Consider the following 19,749-nt stretch of genomic DNA (forward strand, 5'->3'; position numbering starts at 1 on the left):
GCTCACGGTGCCCTTCCCGTCGGGGCTCTGTGAACCCTCCGCCACCGCGGCGTCTTCAGCAAGAGCCGGGACGTACCCGCCTGCCACCGCCCGGGAGCGACTGCTGAGGAGAGCGGGCGGAGACTCCATTTCCCAGCATGCTAGGAGGCACTGCGCGGCCCTGCCGGGCGGGGGAACAGGGCGTACGGCGGCCGGGAGGGCGGCGGCCGCGGCGGGATGGAGTCGGTGGTCTTCATCTTCTCGCTCATTGACTGCTGTGCCCTCATCTTCCTTTCCGTCTACTTCGTATCCTTTTTCTCTGGGGTTGGCGGGCGACCGGGGTGGCCAGGGTGGGGGCTGCGGCAGCCCCACGGCGAGACCGAGGTGGGCCGGGCCCATTGAGGTGTCTCTGAGGGCAGGCGAGCGGGGCCGGCGCCGCCGGGCTGGCGGTGGGCTGAGGGCGACGGGACGTGAGGGTCTGTGAGGTAATGTCCGCTGGCGGCTGGTGCCCGGGGAGCCGGTAGGGAAGGGTTCAGAGAGACGGGAGTGCCGCGTTGTAGGGAAGCGGCGGGTGCTCCAGTGCCCGAAATACGGTCGCTGCTTCGGGAGCTGGAGCTCAGGGGGGGCTGCAGGCGGCCACACATCGCGGCTCAGCACAAGTAGCGTATGCTTGGCGGTGGGGGGGGTGTCAAAGCGTGCTCCATGCTCTCACAAACCGCACAGGCCTGTAAAACACGGTCATGCGGGAGCTTTAATTGTAAGGATACCCCACGAGATTTCAGATGTGAGCTCACAGCTGGGAGACTGCGAGTTCCTTGGCAAACGGAATTCCCATAGTGTTTATTACAGACTTGCCTGTGGGTTTTGCTGCCTGGCCTTGTTACGATGTAGAAGCGCCGACTGGGCTTTGCTTTCTTATTTTTCTGAGTACGAGAGAATGGCCATTCATCCTGGTGCTAGTTCAGAATCTCTCCAGTTCTTGTAATAGGAAAAAGTACAGAAGCACTTGAAAGAAATTAATCCTAGAAGGTTAGGTTGTTTGTTGAAAAATGTAAAGGCTTTACCTAGGGATTCAAGAAATCTTGTGCTTTTTCATTTTCTTGGAGAAAAGGAGCCTGAGCTTTACAGGGCATAGCGTAATGATGTGTACATCCGAAGACCTTTTTTAGAGGGCTTTTCTGTCTGAAGTCTTCTCTTTTTCAATTGCTGAAAGTTCATTTCATAATGATGTTACCCTCTTTTTTCTAGCCAAGTTTGAATTCAGCCAATGTTGCTGTAAATGTAAAAACAAAAAGTAGATACGCTTCAAAAACCTGCACTGTTGTGCACTTTATTGTGAGGAGAGTTGAAAGACTGCATTAACTTTTTCTTCTAAGTTGTGGTTTCAAGTGTTGTAGTAATAATTCTGATACTAAAAATACTGAGTTTGCCTCCTCCGTCTGTTCTTAGGGCTGAACTGAACTTTAGAACTTAGGCAACAGTTGCCACAGGAAAAACATTATAAAATCACTTGGCCTAGTGATAAAATCTAGCCTAACTTGCAACCTAAAGCCAGAGTTAATTGTAACCAAGTGAAATATGCTTTTGTCAGATCAGCTGTAGAACAGGACAGTCTATGCTGAGAGCAGAGTGCTCTCCACAAGTTATTGGATGAAAATAAAGCTTTGTGTATTCCCAGTTACCATACAAATTTTCCTCATCTTGGGCTTCAGATAATTACACTATCAGATTTGGAATGTGACTACATTAATGCTAGATCGTGCTGCTCAAAACTCAATAAAGTAAATTATTCTTCTTTGCATTTTATGTGGTTTAAAAAAAATGGCTCTTCATCTTAGCATCGCAAACAACAGGGGTGTAATGTGTGTCTGAAGAGCCTCAGTTGGCATTATTTGGCTTATATCCTTTATTTCAGTCTGCTTGTCTTTTGATGGCTGTCTGTCTGCAAATTCAGTCAGGAAAGGCTGTTCCTCTGACCCTTGGTACTCCACATTCCTGGGGCTGAGACTTAACTCTTCACAAACCTCTTAAGTTCTGTGCTTTTGTTTTTGAAAGCCACACCAAGGATGTCTGTCTGTGACTGAACTCTGAGATCTTTATAGCAACTTTCTCAGATGGCTTCTGTGTAATTTCTCTCCAAAAGTAGAGAGTTTTACTATGATAAGAAAAAGTACCATTTTAACCAAATCAGTATGGCCTTCCTGCATGGGTGCTCACTTTGATTTTTGATATTTTCTTTCTTAGTGTAAAAGAGAATGCTGCAGGATACTGTAAAGGTGAAAATGTGTTACTGCCGGGGCTGACCCAATTTGACTATGACAGTTTTCATATTGATCAACTTTCTTATCTGTTCCAAGCCTGAGGGTGCTTGTATGTCCTGTGTCTGTGCACATTTTAATTCTGCTTCTCTCATTCCTAAATCCAGTTCTCTGCAGTGATTTCAAATGAGCACTGTATATTTCTTATCTCTCTTTCTTAAGTGCTTGTGTAACATAGTTGTGTTCAAACAGCTGCTGTGCTTCTCTAGAAACTTTTGTAATACTTGGATAAAGGATGTCTGTTAGCCCAAAACCAGGCCCTAAGATATTCTAACTCACATGGAATTTGTCTGAAGGTATCCATTTCCCCACATGTGATGAAATCATATGCTTCTGCCATGATTTTTCTGCCTGAGTTTTACATGATTAGAATTAGATGATAACTCTATAGATCTCTTCTTCAGAAAAGAATTTACATTTGTGCATATAATTCCTTTTCTTCCCTTTTTACAGTGGGTGGTGCCTGAAGTGATTGGCCATGCTGTTGTAACAGTATTAATGCTTATTTCATTGCACTGGTTCATCTTTCTCCTTAATTTGCCAGTAGCAACATGGAATATATATAGGTAAGTGCAAAGGGTTTTGTGTGATTTTTATTTTTTTCTTTCTTTGTTACTAGGTGTATAATATTTTGTGATGGGATGTTTCATTTGTGTTCTTGAGCTGCCAACAGTCTTTATGGATCTAACTAACATAAAACTCTCCTCTCCTTGCATTTAAAATTACAAGAAACCAAACAGTGAAGGGTAAGAAGCTTCTGGCCTGTAGTACAAATGTTTGGAAGGTAGTATCCTTGCATTCTCCTTAGTGCCCAGGAATCTTGATTTGCAAGTCATTCCCAAGTTCACAGGAAATAGTGTCATTCTAATCGGGATTATGAAGTAGTGCTGCAAACACAGTTAATGTTTTTCATGCTGTGTCTACATGCCTGATAGTGATATCAGCGTAAAAGTATGGAGGTCAGCATGGCCAATGGTTGTAAAACCGTCAGGCTGTGGTGTCATCCCACACAGCCTCCTGTGTTTGCTGTCTTGCCTGTACCCCTCATTTGCATTGCTTCTGGTCCCCCATTTTGCCTCTTTGTATCTGGAAAGGTTTGCAAACTTTTCACCTTATGACAACTGTTAATGTTACTGGCCTTTATGTACTGGGTTGTCCATGGCTTTGGAATGGTTTATCATCGGTAGGGGTTTCCACATAGCAACACTGGGGCTGGTGGTTCAAAAATGTTCTTTTTGGTTTGTCTCATCTGATGTGAAGAGAACTGAATCTTTACTGGTGCTGTGCTAATGAAAACCAGGTGTGGATTTGTTGCAATTTATCGCTAATCACTATAGTACAGGGAGTCCAAAAGACCAAATGTTTAAGATAGAGGTATAAAAAGTCACTGTAATTCTTGTTTGCCTGAACCTGCTAGGGCTAACTGTTCGCAGGGATGGGTTGAGTTGCTGGTAAAATTAAATGAGGTTTCATAGCTCTCACTAAAAAGAAGTTGAGGATCTCGTTGTTCTTGGACAAAATAACCATGCATTTATCACCCTTGTTACCTACAAAACTGAGAGCAAAGTCTTCGCATGTTTCTGAACTGGAGTAACATGAGACACAGTAAAATTTGTATGCTTAATAAACAAATATTGCCTAAATGCAACAGGGATAGTTCTGTTTGGCCATCTGTATGTACAGCTGCATAACACACTGACCAGTTGCACAAAATGACCAGTATTCCCTTTGGTATCTTCTGGCAAGTATGGAGTTTGCATTTCATGTTTCATTTAGGCTAGACTCCAGAGACACTAGAGGGAATTCATTTTCTTTGAAGCTTTGAAGACCTCTTGTACTGGTTATCCCTTCCCTGCTTCCTTTCGCTTACCGATAATGTTTAAAGTAGCCACTTGCCTTCCCTTGTAAACCTGGTCAGAGAGAATTTGAAAAGGTAACAGTTATTTCTGTTTCCACGCTCCAGGCAGTAAGCCTTGGCTGCTGTTTTGAACTGTCAGCTGAGTATCCTAAATCCAGGACTGTTTTCTTAATTCTAGGGGTGCTGTGCAGGCAATATGTGAATATGACAGTATGACACTTCTCCTGTCCTGCCACAAGCAGTCAAAATGTTAAGCCTGTGTTGCTAATCCTGTTTGCTTTCTGAGGATTGAGGAGTTTCACCCACATTGATTGCCTGGACTATCCCATCCGTAGTGAAGGACTTAGAGGTCTGCAAGAGCAAGTGTATTTTTCAGCATTATAAAGGAAATGTGATGATTTATCTAGGTGTTCCTGCTCCGGCAGGGGGATTGGACTAGATGATCTTTCGAGGTCCCTTCCAATCTCTAGCGTACTGTGATACTGTGTGATTTGGGATAGAACTTTAGTTTCACCCAGTGTTCAATGGACTAAACGTCTGGTAGTCAGAAGAATGGTGGACTGTAAATTAGTCTGAATACATGGATGAGAGGAGAAGGTATCATTTACTAAACTAGGATTAAGTGGGAACAGATGAAGTGTGAACCTATGATCACGAGCTGCAGTCTTCCAGCATCAGCTAAATGTGTTTGAATCTTCTTCATATGTTACAGTATCTCAAGGACCAGTCTCTGGAGTCAGTGTTGCTGCACATGAATTCAGAAAGGTTTAAGATAATCATTCTACTCCAAGAGGAGTACAGAAATGTAAATACTTGTGCTTTTGAGATTGAAGAAGTCTGTGCTTTGTAGTATATCTAAGTGATAATAGAGAGAAAGGTAGGATAATAATCCCTTCCCCTTATCTCTTCCATTCAAAGCCTGCTTAATCTTGATGAGTGAATGGTGGTTACAGGGAGTGCTGGCCTAATTTAACCAGTTGTCTCAATGATTTCAGTGAGGGTAGAGAGGGGTTTTGTGAAAGGGACACCAAAAACAAATCCCAGGGAGGATAAACTGGTCAAAAACAGCATCAAGGGAGACTTTCAAAGTTGCAGCATGTTTATTGTAACATTCTGCTGGCCCTTCTTGTTCAGCATACTCAGGTGCTCACTTAACTTGGTTTATTTTTTGCTGACTTTCCTAGTGTCTTATACAATCCCCAGTGAGACACAGTTTTGCCTTACAATGTCCTTGGTTTAAAACCAGATATTGAAGCACCTTATTTGAAATCAAATCATATTTGAAAACAGATATTTTTTTAGTTCTTAAATATTTCTTAGACCTGCTATTATGTAAACAAAACAAGAACTACAAAGGAAATGTTAAATGCGAGTAGACAAGAAAGAAATCAACTTTGAACACTTCCCTTTCATCTTTGCTAGGTAGACCTGCTTGGGACAATAGGGCCAAATAATGCGATTTTTCCATGTCTTTAAGGAAATCATACCCCTCTCAAAACTGAAGGAGTGAAAAAAGAGTAATCTTTAACATACAGTGAAAATTTTGACCAGAACTTCCACATCCCTTATGAAATGATGTAATCTAGAAGCAAATGTCCTGTTGCTGTGGCAGCAGCTTCCACCGAGTGGAGATCCTGGAGGCACCACCGTATATATTCACTAAAGCTGACAGTTTTCGTGTTCTTTGTGGCTTTGCTGCACAAGTTTTTTGCTGTTCAGAGTAAAACAATGGGCTTGAGTTGGGTTTGTTAGCATCTGGCATCCTTGTGTCCATGACTGAAATTCCTGAGATATATAAGCTGTACTGCCTTGTGGGCCTCTTCGTGGATTTGCCTCCCAGGTTCCACAATTAAGTTGCATCATTTAGGTGTTATCAATGTTCTTAAAAAGCAGAATTAATAAATACTACCTTTATGGCACTCATTTCCTAAGGACATTAGGAAACTCTGCTTTACATAGGATAAATTGATACAGGAAAATTATGTTCCTCCTTTTATTCCAATAAAACTCATTACATTCCCAGTAAATGGACAATAATTTGTGTTATAGTACTAAAAATAGAACAATCACTTAAAACTTCACATTTAGAAGAGAATTTCAAATTGTAATTATTTCACATGAACTATTTCTAATAGGACATAATTGAATTTGTTATTAGTCAAATATGCTGCAGTGCTTCTTAATGCCTCCGTGAGAGAAAGACCAATACTGTGGTCTTAATGGGTTTTGGTTAGTTGTATGGTTTTGGTTGGTTGGTTTGGTTTTATCTTGTCTCCTGCTGCTGCCATAAACCACCCCTGTTTCTTGTTCCTTTCCTTCCCCTTCTGTTATTGAGATGAATGTTGTGAGAGGTGGGGAGTGCCTGTTGGAATACAAGTGGTGCCATTCTTTAAGTATATACAGAAAATCAAGAGGCGTTCTGTTCTGAAAGCTTGCTTTTGCTGTGGGTGAAAGACAAGGAGTTAAATTCCTGTGTAAAAAGAGCATTATTTCAGGAAGGTAGAGCCTGTATGACGCTGAAGTGAAATACTAATAATACTGTTCTAGACTGAGCTCAGCTGGAATGAGAACTTCACGCGCTTGCGTTTGCTGTCCTGAGGAATGCTTATGACAAAAGAACATGCTGCTTGTTGAATTTTCACAGGACATCAACATGTGCTTTGCTGGTGTTACTGTTTTGCTTCCATTTCACTTCGTTTTACTCAACTTCTGTTCTTATGTGGGTTTAGACAGCAGCACTTAGCTTCTTCAGTCCTGCCCAGTCTCTCACCCTGTCAGCCTCAATGTCTCTGCTGAGATAACACAGGATGGGAATGATACACATATGTTTTGTCTCCTCTATGCTGTCTCATTTGACCACTGGCATTTGTGATTATCTGTTTGGGGTTTTCTGCTAAATAAATAATTTATTAGCTAAATTCTTATCTAAATTAAATCTTTTCCAATCCATTTCATTTAATGCATCTTTCCACTGTGGGTGGACATTTCCATCCTAACACCAATTAAAACAAACTGGAATCAGCTATTGCCTGGAAACTCTCCCATTTACACATGGGATGTTGGGCTGATGCGTTTAGTCCTTTTTGTCCTCTTTGATGGTGGGTTGTAGTGGCAGAACTTCACACAATATCCTGAAACTGAAATGGAGTTTAAAAAAAGCTGCCTTATGTTGGACTGTGAAACAGCTCTTCAGATGGAAGTCCCTTCTGTGCAAGCTCTCCTGTTCCCCTTCCTCTATACTCCCTAATGTTTTGATGACTATACTTCTGTTTTGATTTGGTTTCTTTCTTCTTAAACTTTCAGGTACATTATGGTGCCATGTGGAAACATGGGCGTATTTGACCCCACAGAGATCCATAACCGAGGACAACTGAAATCACACATGAAGGAAGCCATGATTAAACTAGGCTTTCATCTGCTGTGTTTCTTCATGTACCTTTACAGGTTAGTTACAAAAATTGCTCCCAAGGAACAAAGGAATTGTCTGCCAGCTATTTTTATCTTCTCTATTCTGCTATGGTAATTGCTGGTATTTGTGTCTTGCATCCTGCTAAGCCTGTCTGCAGGCTCATTATGTGTCTTTATTCTCTCTGATCCACCGTTTGAAAGCTCAGACTACTCCTTAATCTCAAAAATCTGTAAGTACAATATAAGGGGTTACATGATTTCAGCACCTAGAATAAGCAGCCTGTTTAGAATGGAAATAATATTGAATTTACAAGTTCTGTTTTAGAAGCTAAATTAATCAGGCTAAGTTATAAACGGGTGAACTCTGTGATGGGCTCACTTATTACAGGATAGAACAACTACTGTTCTTGTGCTGCAGTATTACTTCTGCAGTCCTTGTCTTTGTGAGTAGAGCACAGAGCACAGTTGCCTTGACTTTGCATTTCAGAATCAAGCACAATTCTCTCATGAAAGCAATACCTGTTGCTACTTGGACGTGCCTCAGTAATCTACTGGTGTCATGTTTTCTGTTTTGTCACAGTATGATTCTGGCTTTGATAAATGATTGAGAAGTTGAAAAAGAACCGTTAGCTGCCAAATTGGGTCATCACTCCAGTGACTGGTTGTGGAGCCACAGACACCTTCTGACCATACCTAAATCAGTGTCATCGTGCAGTATATTTTACCTCTTTGGACAAGAAATATTTTTTTCTGTATTTTTAACATAAAATATTTTCAAAAGACATTGGATCTGTGTAGCACTTGTCTTTGTTCCTTTACAACCCAAACTGCTGGAGCTGCTGCTTCTCTAAGATGAAATTCTTGCTTACAGAACTGATCTCATAGGAATTAAATGGTGGGAATGGAAACTCATTTCAGTAGCATGGGCTAATAGTTGTGGTGGTTCCAGAACAAATTTAAGTGCAGCTCTGATGCCTGTTTCTTAGTGAAAGGTGTCAAGATGTGCCTCTGGCTGTCAAGCTGACCTGTAAGAGCCTAGTTTGAAGCAGTGGTTGGAACACAGATTTCAAAGTGGAGCAGCAGCACAGCTTGCATCTTTGTCTCAGTGTGTTTTCCAGCTAAAAAGCAACGGAATAAAAGTTACGCTTTTCTCCTTTTTCACCCCTCCCTCCCAACAACCTATATGAAGACTTGTGTTTGGATGGATTAAGGTCCCTTTGGTGAAAGTGACACTTGTGTGTAACAGTGAAAAACAGATAAATAAGAAATGTTAATACTTGCTTTTTCCCTTCAAGTCCTATTTTGTTATTGAAATACATCACAGCCCTCCATGCAAGGTATTGCACTGGGATTGGTGTTGGTTACAGAGCAAAAGGCTACCTGCAGTCACTGCTCCCTGAACCTGCTGCTCCCATACACAATGAGCTGAATCAAGAGTACAGCTAGCTCGGGGAGGTGGTCAAGTAAACACAATTCCAGTTACCCCAATGCCAATGTGACTGTGCTTCAAAGACACCAGCAAACTTTATTCTCTTTGCGGAGCTCCTGCATCGGTGACAAGTATATGAACCTGAGTTTGTACCCTCACTGTCCAAATGTCTTTAAATATGTGTGCGGAAGCAGGGTTTTTTGGAAGTGGAACACTTCATAAATACAGTTCTGTAATTAAGTCCTAAAACTCATGAGCTTTTCCTTCTGAAGTACTTGTTCTTGGGTGAATAGCTGTAGTTAGCAGATAGTTTTCATGGCCAGCAGTGAAACGACAACACTGAATCTTGATTTAGTACCTTGTGCTCAGTGCTTGTTCTAGGAAAAGTCTGGCTTTAAATTCATGATGGATAGAGGCCAAGTTCAGCTGTTGCAAAGATGAAAAACTGCTGCAAGTTACACTCATTAAAAATAACGAAGGAAACAGCTCCCACAGCTGCACACCATGCACTGCTTGACACCACAAACATCAGAAGGTACTGCCTTATAAAGCTGAAACCCAGAGAGGATGTAGCTCTGAGTAAAAGTAAAGCAACTAAAACTTTAAAAGAGAGAAAAATTAGTAACTTTTGCCACAGCTTCTATCGTAGGCAATGAGTTACTTATTTGTATGTGAAAGAAAAGTAGAACACAGATTCTGGGTGTTATCTCTTAGAAGAAAGGGCAGTGTTGGTAAGCTGCTTAAGTCCTTGCTGTAGTGCTAATGGTAGTGGAATTTAATGACATTTCACACTGAGAAACATGCTCATTAATCTGTAAGTTCACTGCTTATAAAACTTATATCAGGTTTACATCTTATCTCAAGGTCGTGTCTCTACAATAAGAGCTTTATTGGTAATGAAGATGTTTGTAAGATAGAAATCATTGGAGGCAATGTTTGTAAATGCCAGTACCTCAGGGTTACAGTGATGACAGTAGATAGGGTAGACCCCATTCCCTAATGGGATTGGTAAAATCTATCACTTGCTATGAAAAGCTTCTGTTCTCATCTACTGAGGGAAGTGTTTTTTTCAGAGATATGAGCAGTACAGGGAAGGATAAGGGAAAAGAACAATGCATTTGAAAACAAGACATAAAAATGGGGGCAGCATATATCATTAAGACATTGTATCTTTGACCTAGAGAGATGTTTCTCTCCCTGCTTCCCTCCTCAAGAGTGAGTTAACCATGACAGACCATTAAAAACCTACAAGCATGTTTTCTAAATGGTGGTTGTCAAATACTAAGCAAGCTGTACTTTATTTGAATGCAAACTTCCCACACAGTTTTTAATATAAATAAATTCTCTGTTCATTCCTATCAAACATCGTTATAACAGTTGTAAAAACCCCAGGGAGCTACAGAGAAATTACACTGGTAATATTTAAGCCCTTCTTACTGTACAGGGTCATTTCCTACCTAAATAGAGAGCCTCACAGAGCTCAGCATCAGCAATCGGAAACATGTATTTGTAACTGCTAAAAATGTAGTTAATTAGGTAGAAATCTGGATGCTACAGGCATCTATCTCATGGGAGAGCAACAAAGCACAGAAATCCTATGGTAAAAATCAAAACTCCCTATTTTGTGGGTCTCCATCAGGAGAGAACAGGGTAATTTAAATCCAAGCTTATGATACAGAATTCTAGGCAATTACAAACTTTGGGATGATTTTAAATAAACTTTGGTGTGAGACCAAACACAGACTCCCTCCTATTCACTCACCAGGTTATTATTTCCCTTTGGAATGGAAGTATCCAAATACAGCTTTGTGAGGGGACCATTAGTTTATCCATCAGGTGATTAGCTATGATTTCTCAAAGCCCTTAATCCACAACAATTAATCTGCACTTGGCCTACAGGATCCATTTAACAAAGGAACCACAGGAACCTTAAAGTTAAAATAGAAGGTTATTACCCTCTCTTCCTCATGCACAGTCTAGAGCCTGGCCAGCTTGTGAAGACAGGACTCAGTGAGCAGGTTGCAGAGCTGGGACTGCACTTGGGAGGGGGATTAGTTAAAATGAACAAGAGCATGTTTGCCTAATTAATCATTACACATACAGACTGCTGGTTATTTAGCCTGCTTTATTAAAGAATATACTTAGATCTCCAGCCTACTAAATTACTGTGGAGTTGGTTTCTTTCTACAATAGTTTTATATTATGGAACACAGGAATTCAGTGGGTTTAAAAGGATGACCAATAGTCCTAACAACAGTTCTACATGCAGGTGAACAATCAACCTGACTCCCTGATAAGCCTATAAAAGCAAATCTTTATCTGTTCAGTATTGGCATAGCTTGAGTCTACTTTTTCTTCACGAGAAGCTCACTCGGATTTTGTACAAATGCCTTTTTTTTCCCCTCAGGATGCAATAATGAGAGTGGAGGGTAGCGACAGGAAAACTGGGGCTATACGGACCACAATGCATTTATCTGCACATTAAGCACCTTAGCTGTGGCAGAAAGGGTAGAGGTGTACAAACATTGTGGGTCTTTTAAAGTGAAGAGACAACTGGGACTGCCACTTGTCTGTAACAGATAGCTTGAGCATATGCAACACGTGCACTGAACAGAGGGATGTATCAAGCAGCACAGAGAGGAAGGCAAGGAGTGCCAGAGTAAGCCCGAACTGCCCCTTAAATACCCTACCTCAGACAGAGTTTGGATTTAAACTACTTACAAAACACTCATCTATCATCAGGTTCCTTATATAGTTTCTTTTCAAGAATCTGAAGGCTTTTAAAAACAGTTAAAAAGTTACAATTAATTTCAAATCTCACATATGGTGAAATTTCACAGTTCTACCGAAACCATTCTTTGTTTCTCATCACCAGTTAAAGGCAGACATAGGACAGCAGATGAAGCACAGTAACAACCCCATCCAAAAACCTAAACTACTTTCATCTGCTGCGTGGAACATGTACAGCCGAAGCAGGTCTGTGATCTAACCATGCTCCTGCCAACACAAGCGCCCAAGGGAAGAGGCACAAAGCAGCACATGGAAAGGAGTGAGGCCGGCCCTTTCCACCTGCCGCTGCATTTAAGCCATAATGATCTATATACTGCCTAAACTGTAAGGGAGGGAATAAAGATAATACAAAGGTGCTACTACAGGGAGTAAAGACCTTTTCTAATCAATAGAAAAGCTCAAAGAATTGAAAATGTTGAATGCATTTCAGCAGGTTTGAGTTTGGAAAAGCTACAAGGAGGGGAGGGCAGCTTTTTCTTTTGCAGAACATCAGCTAGAACCGAATAAAAATGCCTAAAATGCAGGACAAAGATGAGGTTCTTTTTGAAGGCAGAAGGAAGGATGAGAACACAGGGCAAGTTAGAAGGAACAAAGGCAACAGTCAAGAAGCAGCTTCATTCAAGAGCTCTCAGCTACAAAGCTGCTTAGGCTGGCTTCAGATAGAAGCCTGGAAGTCCCTGAACTCTCATTTGAGAAAAGTCAACCAGGAGATGTAAGTACTTTTTACAAGGGCATGTAGCGATGGGACAAGGGGCTTTAAGCTGAAAGAGGGTAGATTTAGACTTTAGGAAGAAGTTCTTACCCTGTGAGGGTGCTGAGGTGCTGACACAGGTTGGCCCAGAGACACTGCAGCTGCCCCATCCCTGGCAGTGTTCAAGGCCAGGTTGGACAGGACTTGGAGCAACCTGCTCTGGTGGAAAGTGTCCCTGCCTGTGGCAGGGGTTGGAACTGGATGAGCTTTAAGGTCCCTTCCAACTCAAACCATTCTGTGATACTTTAGGAGCATCTTGCTAAGTAGTATAAAAAAACCCCACAAAACCCCACAAGCCTCACCATTTGCCAAAAGCAACCTGGGTTTAGTATTTAAGCAAGCTTCAGCATTAAGGAATCAAGGCTCCTGTGGAGCCTCAAAGGAGCTGACATTCACTAAGTTAGGTAAGCACAGAACAGCACGCAAGGAAGGCAACTGCTTCACAGACATTGAGAACGTGAAGGCATTGGGTAGATTACAGCTAACCATCAAAACCCAAAGACCTGCTCACAGCATGGAGCAAATTCATCTTCAGCTAAACTGCCACAACTGATCTTGCTACTGAGGGAAGGAAATACTACAAATAAGAAAGAAATGTATAATTAATGATCAAGAGATTAACATCCAAGTCAGTCATATAAGTGAAGTTAGGGAAACTAAGAACTATTCATTCCAGTTATTTATTCTGTTTATTGAATTGAAAGAAAGGGAATACAAACATTTCTGTTCAGTGCTGTGCACCAACATGGAAAAAGTGTAATCTCGTTGTCTTTTAAAAACCCTAATAAAAACAACTCAAAGTTAATGTCGTTCCAATTGAACAATCTTTAAAGATATGTTTAAAATACTACACATTTATAAAATAAAAAAAGTTAAAACGGTGTTCTGTAAATAATTAGTAAAACAAGTGAAAATAAATACGAGACCCAAAGTTCTTATGTTTTTAATGTAATATAGCAAAGAAATCTTTAACTACTTAATATAATCCGAGGAGAGTAACAAAAATCCAGAAAGTTTAAGAACGCAATCCTTTGAAACATTTAATATCAGTCCATAGCAAATAGTCATTACATACCAAAAGCTCTAAGTGTTAACTAGTTCCACCACAACTCCATATAAATCTCGACAATTTAGAAATCTTGAGATCGACAATAAAGTTCTCGTCTTGATCTCTACAGCTTGGTTTGTAAGTACATACATGCTTTGAGGATCCATTTTGTCCCATGTGTTTTCGAGGAGCCAATAACTTTTTCCATCTGTGCCTAAAAATGTTAAGATTCCGATCTAGCACATAGACCCTAACGATGAGAAATGGTGAAGAAAACAAAAAGGAGATGGGGCACAAGAGATTTCAAATGTATAAAAATATACTGATATTAACCAAAACCTTCTGCTCAAAGGACACTTCACATACACACGACTTCAAAGTATGCGAGAAAACGTGACTCAAGTACCTAGAACATTTGGTTCTCTGTCTGTCTGAGGAACACATGCACACGCACATTCATACCAGGTGGGAGCAACACGCTCACAGATGTTTGACTGACTCCAGATTACCTGGATTAATAGACAGAAAACTTGTCTACAGTTTGACAACTAAGAGGCAGCTACTGCGGCAGCAGTCCAACACTGCACACTTCATTCAAGTCCACCCTGTTTAAAAAAGTGTCAGAGTTAATGGTTTTCTTCTTTTTTCTTTCTAAACATCATTTAAAGTAGCGGTTTTGAAGTATGGCCACTGAAAACAGACTCAAGCCTACGTGGAAAACACAGGAGGAGGTCAAAAGGAGGATCAGCCATTTATGGGATGGGCGTTCCTCTTAATAGTTGTCTCAAAAATTAGACACGAGTGTATTTTATAGCTAAAAATACAGACCAACTATTGAAAGTGCATTTTTCCTCCTCCCCTTTTGAGTTACAGTAGTTTGTTGGTCAGTAAATCCTGCTTTTTACGTCCATTCCTCTTTCTCTACTTCCATCCCCCTTTGGGTCTACATCTCTCCTTAAACTATGGCTAATTGTAGGAGTCCTGGTGTCCTGCTAAGAAAACCATCAGAATGGGCTTTGGGTGGGAGTACCACTTAGCAGGGTAAAAGTACACAACTAGACACAAACTCCCAATGGCATATTGACTTGTATTAAGCATTACCTGTTTGAAGCCAAGTTGAGAAGTAACTGGCAAGATCTGGATAGATTTCTAGCTTGCATCTTTGCTCTAATCATGAAATGAGGTTAAATCTCAAAGCTGGAGAACTTCAAAAAAGACAGAGGGTATTTAAAACCAAAGGTGTCGTTTATCCCCCCGTTACCCTCCCTTCCAAACCAAGGACAGATCTAAGATTTTCCCTTTTGCGCTCCACTGTGCCTTGAAAGTTACTTACCTGAACAGCTAAAGAATGTTCAAACAATAAAATGCTTCAGCATCTTGTTTTTGAGGCTCTGCCTTGACAATAACCTGGGGCTACTGTGATTTAAACCAACAGCTGACCAGAGAAAGTTCCAGAAGGAGTACACTCACAGTATTTTCCTCTCTCACACCATAGGTCTGTCGACTAGAAACAGCCATTTATTGCAGGTGTGTACTTGTTCCAGCCTTAGACTCCAGCTCCATGAACATTTTTAAGCACATGGAAATCAACGTGTTGCAAATGAGCAAACTTAATTTGTTTTGTCCCCACTCACAGTCTCATTTTATAGTCTGTGCACAAAAAAGTATAGGTACTTTTCATTTCATACACTGTGAATAGGTGATATGGTAGAAACAGGTTCGGTTCCTCTTTAACCTGTAGGTTGGTAGTTGTTATTGCTACATCTGTAATGTCAGTTTACTGCTTGCCCAAGTAGTGTGGTGAAATGAACTCTCGCCATTCTCTCATCTCTGCTCATCACCTGTGAGAAGCAGGCAGCTCTGCCAGATGCTGCTACCCCCACACTCTGGAAACAGCAGTTCTGTCTATATGAAGCATATTTAGAACTAAAGCAGAGACTCCAGAATATGCGCTTCTCCCTAACTCGGCTTCTTACATACCTGAAGTGTATTTTAGAGGCACAAACCAAGTCTGGAAGAGAAACCCCAGAATGGAGGGGCAGCATTCTGGCAAAACTACCAAGGTTAAGTTTCTGCTGGCAATGCTTTGCAGGCCTGAGCCCAGACACCCTCCCCATGGCCGGTACCAGGTCAGGAGTCTCACTTTGTTTAGCCGTGCCCACCCCATTAAAAATGCCCTTTAAAGTACATAAGGGATTTTAAATCTGACCTTGAGATTTGATCCAGCCTTCAGCACCTGCCTAACATTCTCACTTTAGTCCCATGAGTATGAAGCAAGTGGTACCAGACCTTTGTATGAGATGTCAGAGACATCCAATGCAGGATTATTCACCTTCCTCTTCCTAAATAATGTTTTGTTTGAAAACATAAGCTCAGAGAAGGACGACACTAGCAGGACTTCCAAAGATACACATACTGGTGTTGCTTATGAATTATACTGTGGTTTGAACATAGAAAACACTGGTTAGTTACAGTTTAGGTATACAATTTTTATTTAAAACCCAAAGGTTTCCCTTACTTGAATTTGACCTGTCTGTTTCCCTGCAACACTGATGCCACAGGAGCTAGACTCATAATCTTACACTGTCTGAAATGGGAAGACAAACAGCTTCCTCCAGAACTAACTAATGGAAGAAGCAACTGGTTTGTAGTCTTACATTTACACATGTATGCCCAGTTCTGTGGCACAGTAATTGCTATCACAGAAATTTACCTTAAGACAAATGTACTAGATTGAAGGTAAGAATATGAAGTTCCTACTTCATTTTGGAGGTACCAGGAGTAGGTCAGGTTCAAGGCTGGTCTCAACTAGAGTATGAGAAGCTTAAATCATGTTTAAATTTACAAACAAGGCAAGAAAAAAAACCCACCACCTGATGGCTGGAATCTTAAAAACCCACAAATTTAAAGATCTAACCTTCAAGCATCACTTTTGTTCTTCTGGGAAAGAAAAAAGGGACCGTTTATGTTAAGCACCGCATTCCCACTTGAAGTGGCTGCACTTCCCTGCCCTTGAACTCCGGCAAACCTTCCCCCACCCTTCTTCCACACATGACTAATAAGGACACTAGATTATTCTTTCATTAAAGGATGAAGTCCACACTCCTGTTCACACCAGCTCCCGGTGGTGTGCCTTTCCCTGCTCCCTCTTCACTTCACAGCAGTACCAACACTACTTTTCCACCCAAGGTGGCAAAAGGGAATCCAGTGCCATCCCGTAATGAACTTGTGTGTATGCAGAAGCACAGCGATGCCAGGCCATCTGTTTATGTCCGAAAGCATAAATACTCAAATCATAAATGACTTTCTCCCTTCTTAACACAGGCTATTAGTGGGGCTACTCCTAGATGTGTCAAGATGTTCAAAAGCACCAGCTTGCAACAAGGTCTGGAAGAGGCATTTCAATCTGGAAACTTAAAAGAGTATGTTCTTAAAAAGAAAATCTATACCCCTTTGTTTACCAAAGAAGGAAAAAAGGCCATCGTAATACAAGTGTTTAATTATGATTTGTATGTTAATTACTTTTACAAAAGACTGACTGTGTGATGAAAGGACTCTTCCAACACATTCTTCCTTCGAGGTGCAGTCTACCTTTTACACCAGCGTTGTTACACGTATTTATGTCATTAAAAGAATCCAAAAAGACCTTGTCTTGTTTAAACTCTTAAGTCTGGTGGTGCACTCTGAACACCTTTTCCTCAATAACAGTTTCTCTGTTAAGCTGGACAGTGAGTTCCTGTACCTAAAACAAGCTTCACTGCCTATGCAAAGCTCCTTCCAGCCACTGCTTTTGATTGGGTCTCAAGACACTCTGGAAAAGCATCAGTGATACCGTGTTTCACGACACTTCTTGCATTGTTTTTTAATTCCAAATGTATACAAATGAAGTCATTTTAATCCTATAAATAATTTATTTTTAAAAAATTGTGCTGTTAACCCCTTTGCAGGGCAACGAGCTATGTGAAAAGTACAAAACTTTTTGTCAAATGTGATACTGAGAGTGCTTTTGACATAGTTCATTGGTTTATCATCTCAATTTATAATATACTGCGCAACGGGCAAGGCTAGAATCCATGAACCAAGCTGCAAAGATCTCAAGCTAAGTAAGGCGGAGAGAGACTTGAGAAACAAGAGAAGGAAATACTTTCCTATCCAATGTATACTCTTCAGACTAAAGCACTCTTTCTATCAAGCCTTCTAAACTGTTAAATAAAGTGTTCCAAACAAGCATTTAAACTTCATTACACAGAAGAGCAACAAGAACAGTAGCCTGCCAGACAAAAAGGCAGGAGGGAAAAATATATATACTGAGTTCAATGGTTAGCCTGAATGTAGCACAGTTCTTCACAACCGATGGGGGGGGTAATTTCAACACGGTGTCCGACAACGTTCTAAGGACGTGCTTCATCTCGACTGGTTACTATGAAGCAAGGTGGTAAATGTTTGGCCCCAACCGGGCTTCAGAAATGGTTCTTTTTCATGACGAGCATGTCTGTCCAGCTATCAATCATGTTTGTTTGCACCAAATCCCAAGCCATTTAAAATACGACTAATTAAGTTAAACTGAAGTCGTCTGCTCCAAATTCGCCATCAACTATCCATGCTACTGCATTCCTCTGAGCAAAAACAAAAACATAAGAGAAAGAAATCACATCTTGAAGAGCTTATCAATAGTTCAGACTTGTATAAGGTCATTAATACAGTCTATATACACAAGTTTTACTGAACATGCATTAGTTAACAGATCTTACAGGGTAGCTAAATCCCATGCTAAAAATGACTTATTTTAGGTATCATTACTCATTAATTTAGATATTAATTTAACATGTTAGGTGTTGGTACAAAACAATTATCTCTTCCAAAAAGTAACGCATATTTACATTCAAGTTCTAGGGGAGTGTGCTAGTAACAAAGCTCTCTGTCATCCATTTAGGATTCCTAAGTTGTTGCATATTCTGTGCACCTACACCTCTTGCAGAAGCACTGCTGCAAGAAATCCATTTTCTATTGTTTTGATTTTTAAGGCATTTATGAGCTGCTTTTCTGGAGGAACTAAGAAAGAGGGAGCAAGCAGCTAACTGGTGAAAATCAACCAAGCAAAACCAAGCGTAAAACCAACTGGAGGATAGCCTCTGACTCTTTATGGGCACATTCCTTACAAACAGGAGACTGGCCAGGCTGGTCCACCTAGTGTCAGAAAGCACACGAGCAGGGAGAGGAGGTAATTCTTCCTCCTAATACCCTTCCAACTTCCAGCCATTTCCACTGAAGTGACATTCTGAACTAGAGATGTTACTTATCTAACAGGACTCAAGGGATGTCTTTATGGTTGCTTTGCCTAGGTTCCCCTTGCCCATACCTAGTATCCATGATGCCTTGTGGCAATGGGATATACAGTATTTCATTTTCATGTCTAGTGTAATTTTTTTAGCACAAGGGTGAATGTGTAATGACAGAAGCACATAAACTGCAGAACAAGCCCCCAGTGGTCAACTTGGTAACAATTCTGGGGGAGGTAAGAAGGGTTGGGAGCAAGGGTGCATTTTAGCAGTGAAAAGAGCTGCATTGAGTCTCCCTCCAGAACGCAGATGATTGCTGATGGTTAGGAAAGAAAGAATTAATTGTGTACAGAATTTTATGGTGGGAAAAACTTTGTTCTCTCCAGACTTTGGAGCTTTGTTTCATAAGCACTGTAATACCATCATTTCATCTGCAGTGTGGGTCAAAATGCATTACTTAAAATTTACTAACATTGTGTGTTATTAAACCTCAAGCATTGGAGGCATAATTTTTTTAAGAAGTCTACATAAATAAATATAATCCTGAGCTCTTAGTGACACTACAGTTTTCTATAGGGACATGTCAGGAATTTCAATATTTGAAGTATCAGTTGTTTCCTTTTTTTATAATACAAAAATAACTAGGATAAAAATCAATAGCCATATGTTAAAAAAAAAACAACCCAAAACAGTTAACTTTTTTTAGTAAAAGTTATGATTCAAACCCAAGAATTAAAAGCATTTTTCTATCCTATGTATGATAAATAAAACCCACAGAAGCACCTACCTTTGATGTAAGCTTTGAGGGCAGGGGGTTGGAACTGGATGAGCTTTAAGGTCCCTTCCAACCCCTAGTCATTCTATGATTCGATGATTTAGTAATTAGAGA

The 19,749-nt window shown here is 40.7% G+C and overlaps 2 protein-coding genes across 3 annotated transcripts in view; one reads left to right on the forward strand and one right to left on the reverse strand.

Annotated features, from left to right (window-relative positions):
* Positions 1–17: 17 nt before the first annotated feature.
* On the forward strand, positions 18–8,347 carry CNIH4 (cornichon family AMPA receptor auxiliary protein 4). The gene is made up of 5 exons (XM_061475190.1): positions 18–285; positions 1,692–1,760; positions 2,751–2,863; positions 7,459–7,599; positions 8,144–8,347. Exons 1-5 carry the CDS (start codon positions 217–219, stop codon positions 8,169–8,171), a joined length of 420 nt encoding a protein of 139 aa, XP_061331174.1. The 5' UTR covers positions 18–216; the 3' UTR covers positions 8,172–8,347.
* A 4,856-nt stretch (positions 8,348–13,203) lies between these two features.
* The window catches only part of WDR26 (WD repeat domain 26), a 33,109-nt gene continuing 26,563 nt past the window's right edge, over positions 13,204–19,749 (reverse strand). For both annotated transcript variants that reach the window (XM_061475188.1, XM_061475189.1), the window contains one exon: positions 13,204–18,197. In XM_061475188.1, coding sequence (XP_061331172.1) covers positions 18,172–18,197 — 26 coding nt within the window. In that variant the 3' untranslated portion in view covers positions 13,204–18,171. The remainder of the gene's footprint in view (positions 18,198–19,749) is intronic.

This window comes from Pezoporus flaviventris, unplaced genomic scaffold, assembly GCF_033815535.1.
Source record: "Pezoporus flaviventris isolate CSIRO_AGI_PZ_B2104156 unplaced genomic scaffold, CSIRO_AGI_Pfla_v1 ptg000083l, whole genome shotgun sequence".
Taxonomy (NCBI): domain Eukaryota; kingdom Metazoa; phylum Chordata; class Aves; order Psittaciformes; family Psittacidae; genus Pezoporus; species Pezoporus flaviventris.